A 5,939-nucleotide genomic window follows, 5' to 3' on the forward strand; every position below is an offset into this window, starting at 1 on the left:
GCTTGGCTGAGGTAATGCAGGGAGCATGTGACCCGGATCCCCCCCCCCCAGCAGAGGCCCCCCACTTGTCTATTGCTTTTGCTTTATCACAGTTTTGCTGGCGGAGTTGGGAATTGCAGGCGCGAGCTGGGGGGGTCTGATGCTGAGCTCTGAGCCGGCAGGTGTATGGGCAGCATGGGGGGTTCAGGAGCCCTGGGCAGGAGCAGGTGTCTAGCCTGGAGCCTAACCCCAGCCCCCAATTGTCCCAGGGCGCTGAGCTCTGAGGCATTCCCCCCCTCCCAGACCTTGGGCTGAAGGGGGGAGGGGATGGCAGCATCCAGCCCCATCAAGTGCCTGCCCCACAACTAAGGAGCTAGAGGGGCAGGACCCCTTGTCCCTGACCATGCAGGGGGTGGCACGAGGGCTAGATCAGCCCCCAGCCAACCCCTTGGAGGTGGAAGCTGGTTCGAGCCCCCACCCCAGGCCTGGGGCAGGAGCGGACGTCCCTGGCCCCACAGTTGAGATCAGCGTCCCCTGCTGCCCCCAGGATCAAGGGAGCCATGGGAGCTGAACCTCTCCAATCAGAGGCTGCATTTGGGCAAGTGGCCAGGCCAGGGGCCTGCTGAGGTGTCATGTGTCATGGGCCCCGCACCGCTGGGGGTGGGGGGCAATTCTCCTCTAGCAGCCAGGGCTTTGGGGGCAGTGACTGACACCTGGGGGGGGGGGAGGTGCTGGCCTGTCATACAAGCCCTTTGCTGGGGGACACCCAGTCAATGGAGCACCAGGCACCATACAAAAGGGCAGCCATGGGGGCCAGGCCAGCGTTCCCAGGGTTGCCGAGGTAAGGATGGGGGACTGTTTTGGTATTAACCCTCCCCCCCCAGCCTGGCACTGCCAGCCCCGGGCATTTAACGAGTGTCTGGGATTTAACGGCTGGGGGGGCCTAGTGGGAGAGGGGAGGAGGCTGGTTAATCTCCAGGAAATGACCTGGCCTCTCTGGCTAAGCTGAGAGGCCTGGGGCCAGGCTGCTGGCTCACTGAGCGACCTCTGGTGGCCCCAGAGGGGATGGGGACGTGCTGGGGGGCGGCTGCCATGGCATCAGCATCACAACAGCCCTTCACAAGTATGCGTCTGGGGCAGCAGTTTTCCAGCAGCACTTGGAGCTTCCCTGGGCACCCCCCCCCCACCCCTGCCCTGGGCACTCTAGCCCTTCCCCTCCCATCCCCACACTCTTCCCCAACCCACCCCCCCATGGGCACCCCACACATCCCTTCCCCTGATGTGCCCCAACCCCTCGATGTGCCCCCATCTCCTCCTGTGGACCCCCTGCACCCCATCCCTTCCCCTGGCCCCCAACGAGCACCCCCTATTTCCTGCAAACCCTAAGCCCCGCCCCTCCAACCCATGTATTTGAGCTAGGGGCTGGCCAGCTGACCCCCTACACATGTGTGTGGGGGGTTCCTGGCTGGAACTTGGGGCACCACCTGCTCCCTGGCACAGGGACCCCCACTCCCTGTTGGGATAGCAGGGGCCCCATGGCAGGGCAAAGGGTGATTCAGCTTGTGTCCAATTCCTGGGCTGAACCCCTCAGGCCGTGAGGGGAGTGGGGGGCAGGGCCTAGTGTGGGCTGCAGCCCCAGGGAGGTGACAGCTGGGCACCCACGCGGCCCAGGATGGGTTCCCCTGCCTCACTTGGATCAGACCCCCAGGGTCGTGCCAGGGCTCCGCCCCTGCAGCATCCGAGCAGGTGCCCCACAGGGTGTTGCTTGGGGGGGCCCCCATCCAGCCCTGCCCCACAGGGCGGCCATCCCCAGCCTCCCTCCCACCAGCTGGGACACCCCCCTCATTCTCAGCACAGCTGATAAAATCACCCAAGCTTGGGGCTTCTCCTCAACCTCCTGGCCCCACGGCAGGGGGCTCAGGCCAGGCCCAGCCAGTGGCTCCCGAGGGACGGGGGGGGGGGGGAAGGGCGCTACCTCTAGACACAAAGCTCCTGCCCTGAAGGGTAGAGGGGCGGGCGCGGGGGGCACAGTGTGGGCCACAGGCTGCTGGCCGGGGGCCGTGGCGGCAGCTGGAGGAAGCACGGGGGAGAGTGGGGGGTGCTATGTACACGGGGCGGCCCAGGCCCCAACGTTATTGCAATGGTGTCCATTCTCCTGGCGGGCCGGGCGGGCCGTGAGCCCAGAGGGGGATGGACATCCCTGGGCTCCCAGCTTCGCACCTCTCAGTGCAAGTGGACATGGCTTGTGTGGCTGGCGGGCTCCCTGGCCCCGCGTAGATCCTGTTGGGGGGCTGTAGGGAGCCCCCCAGCTCTGGGAGGGACGGGGGCGCCTCCCCGCGGAGAGAGAGATACAAAAGAGATTGCTTGCGATCAGTTCCCTGAGGTACCGGGGGACCCTCCCCCCGATCTGGGGTCGCCCCCCAACCTGACACTCCATGGAGTCCGATGGGGGGGCTTCTCCCTTCCCCAGTCCTTCTCCCAAAATTCAGATCCCCCCACCCTTGGTACCAGGGAGAAAAGAGCAATGAAGGGGGCTGTGGGGGTCCCCTCGGCCACTTCCCCGGGGGGCCCAGCACTTGTGCAGAGTTGGCTGGTCCTGGGGGGGACGGAGCTGGGGGGCGGATGGGGGATGGGCTTGTCCCTTTTCTTCTGGGGAAAAAGGATCCGAATTCCAGTTAAAAAGCCACAAACGAAAGGCCCCAAGCCCCACCCAGCCCCCGCCAAGCCCCCGGGAGCTCGGGTGGGCGCCGGGCGGGTCCAGCAGAGGTGGGCGTCGAGGGGCACAGCAGCGGGCGTCAGTACGGCGAGAAGAGGATGGGCCCGTGAGCAGTTCTGATGGGCCCCGGGGCTGGACGCAGCAGTGGGTGCGTTAGGGGGGGCCCCTGCAGGAGTGGGGGCGTTGGGCGCAGCGTCAGGGGGGCGGAGGCCGCAGCTGCCATCGCTGCTGCCATGGCCAAGGGGCTGGGCAGGAGTCCGGCCGCCAGCGACTTGGGCAGGTCCTTGGGGAAGGCCAGGGGGCCCTGCAAGAGAGAGAGAGGCGGGCTCAGGGGGTGCCCAGAAAGAGAGAGAGACGGGCGTGTGGGGGTGGGGTGCCCACAGAGAGTGCCAGGCGTGGGGGGAGGGGCGCCCACAGACATAGCACCGGGCTGGGGAGCACCCATAGACAGAGCACTGGGTGCGTGGGATGCCCAACCATGGGGGCTGGCCAGGAAAGACCAAGATGTGCAGAGGGCACTGGGGGCCATATTTGTCAGCAGGGCCGGCTTTAAGCCGATTCGGCTGATTCCCTGGAATGGAGCCCCGCGCCTAAGAGGGCCCCGCAATGTCCGGGGCTGCCAGCAGCCACGTCCTGCTTCTCCCCCCTCCCTCCAGCGCTTGTGCCGCCATACAGCTGATCAGCGCAAGCCTGGGAGGGAGGGGTGAGGAGGAGGAATGCGGCGAAGATGCAGGGCGGGGATTTGGGGAGGGATCCAATGGGGCAGGGAGGGGGCGGGGTTGGGGCGGGGCCAGGGCGGAGTTGGGGTAGGGGGGGCGTGAGACAATTTGCATCCGGGCGTGGGCCCTGCACCTGCTAAAGCCGGCCCTGTTTGTCAGCTGCCCTCCAGCTGTCTGCCCGCTGCATCCATCCGTCTATGGCAGGGGTTCTCAAATTGGGGGTTGGGACCCCTCAAGGGGTCGCAAGGTGCAAGGTTATTACATGGGGGGTTGCGAGCTGTCAGCCTCCACCCCAAACCCCGCTTGGCCTCCAGCATTTATAATGGTGTTAAATATATAAAAGTGTTTTTAATTTATAAGGTGGGGGTCACACTCAGAGGCTTGCTATGTGAAAGGGGTCATCAGTAAAAAAGTTTGAGAGCCACTGGTCTATGGCACCCATCCGTGTCCGTGACTTCCAGAATACCCGTCTGTCTGTCCGTCTGTCCATCCATCTGTCCATGGAATCTCTCTCTCCAACTACCCCCGCCCTCGCCATGGTGCTCCTGCCCCCTTGGCCCCTGCACTCCTAGGAAGCTCCAGCCCCCCTCCAGTGACCAGTCCCAATTCTCTATGCGGCTGGGCCCAGCAAGGTGAAGGGAGCACCCCCCCCCCCCCCCCCCCCGCCCCCCCCCCTCCTCCCCCCCCCCGTCTCTCAGCTCACCCGCCCTACTTCCCCCCACACCCCCGCCACTCAGCTCACCCCCACTCTCACCCACCCGCCTCTCAGCTCACCCCACCCCACTGCCTCTCAGCTCACCAGGGCTGGCTCCAGGCACCAGCTAAGGAAGCTGGTGCTCGGGGTGGCCAATTGAAAGGGGCGGCACGTCCGTCCGGTATCGGCAGGAATTCGGCAGCGGGTCCCTCATTCCCGAAGGACCCGCCACCGAAGTGCCGCTGAAGAAGCGGCGCGTTTCAGCGGCCGCCGAAGTGCCGCCACTCATCTTTTTTTTTTTTTTTTGCTGCTTGGAGCAGCAGAAAAGCTGGAGCTGGCCCTGCAGCTCACCCCCACCCGCCCACCTCTCAGCTCACCCCCCCCAGTCCCCCTCTCCGGCCTCTCAGCTCACCCCCAGCTCGGCTGGGCTGCGCTGCTTCTTGTGCCGGCTCAGCAGGGGGTTGGGCTTCCCGGCTACCCCATCCCGGTGTCTCCGGCTGGAAATGTGCTGGGGGGAGAGGAGAGAGTCAGAGCCCTGCCTTGAGCTGCTAGACCAGGGGTCGGCAACCTTTCAGAAGTGGTGGGCCGAGTCTTCATTTATTCTCGCTGATTTAAGGTTTCGCGTGCCAGTCATACCTTTGAACGTTTTTAGAAGGTCTCTTTCTATAAGTCTATAATATAGAACTAAACTATTGTTGTATGTAAAGTAAATAAGGTTTTTAAAATGTTTAAGAAGCTTCATATAAAATTAAGATAAAATGCAAAGCCCCCCGGACCGGTGGCCAGGACCCGGGCAGTGTGAGTGCCACTGAAAATCAGCTCGCGTGCCATAGGTTGCCTACCCCTGTGCTAGACCCTGCTCCCCTCCCAGAGCTGGGCATGGAACCCAGGGAGTCCTGACTCCAGCCCGGGTTCAGAGCTGGGACTCAGTGTCTCCCAGCACCCCCAACGGGGATCAGACCCAGGAGCTGGCTCCTTCCCAACCTGGGAGACTAGCCTACCCCCACCCCACATGCCCAAGGGGCAGGGGCTAAGGGGGAGGAGTGATGGCAGGGTGGGGAGGCTGGGAGGACATGGGGGTCCCCAGAAGTGCCCCACCTGTTTGAGCTGGATCTCCGAGTTGACCTTGACATTGCAGATCTCACAGTGGAAGGTGCGCTCCTGAGCATTGGGGTCCTGGCTGCCTGGCTCCCCGCTGGCCGTGGGGCCCAGCCGTGGGTACGCCTTGATGGGCCCCAGCCCACTGCGTGCCTCCAGGATGGTTTTGTGCTTGGTACCTGGGCGGGGAGGGGATATAGTGAGGGGGAGCAGTGGTGGGAGTTCCCCTCTCCATAGCCAGCGCTCCCACCCCGCTCTCCACAGTGCCCCCTTGATTAGCCTTCACTTTGGATGGACTGAGTTTGCTGGACCAATCAGAGGGCAGAAGCCCCCCAACCTGGCCCCGTGCTCAGTTCGGTCGCAGTCAGTGGCCCAGGCCGGGGCAGATTCCTGGGCCTGGGGCTGCTTGGCACAGCACGGATGCTCCCCGCGGAAAGTCCCACCCAGGGGCCTGGCTGCTGCCCCTCACACGCCCAGCACAGACAGGGCCACCGGCAGGGGGCAAGTGGGGAATTCCCGGGGCACTCACTGCGGGGCGGGAAGCTGGTCACAAACGTCCGCTGCCCAGCTCACTTGCCCCAATCCGCAGCTCCCCCCACTCTGCTGTCCCAGCTCTGACTCCCCACACACAGTCGTGCCAATGCCTCTCCATCCCGACCCGCAGCCCCCTGCTACCCTAGCCCTGGCCTCCCTCACACTGCTCAGTCAATGTCTCCCAATCCCAAACCACAGA

At 64.4% G+C, this 5,939-nt stretch overlaps 1 protein-coding gene across 1 annotated transcript; it reads right to left on the reverse strand.

The window, feature by feature from the left end:
- Positions 1-1,322: 1,322 nt before the first annotated feature.
- Positions 1,323-5,385, reverse strand: ZNF385A (zinc finger protein 385A; the record flags this gene model as incomplete). Its single annotated transcript, XM_034793143.1, is given in 3 exon segments — positions 1,323-2,999; positions 4,521-4,616; positions 5,207-5,385. Coding segments are annotated over 3 exon segments (500 nt in total), but the record flags the coding sequence as incomplete, so codon positions are not given.
- Between the last annotated feature and the right edge of the window lie 554 nt (positions 5,386-5,939).

Source organism: Trachemys scripta, chromosome 16 (genome assembly GCF_013100865.1).
Source record: "Trachemys scripta elegans isolate TJP31775 chromosome 16, CAS_Tse_1.0, whole genome shotgun sequence".
NCBI lineage: Eukaryota > Metazoa > Chordata > Testudines > Emydidae > Trachemys > Trachemys scripta.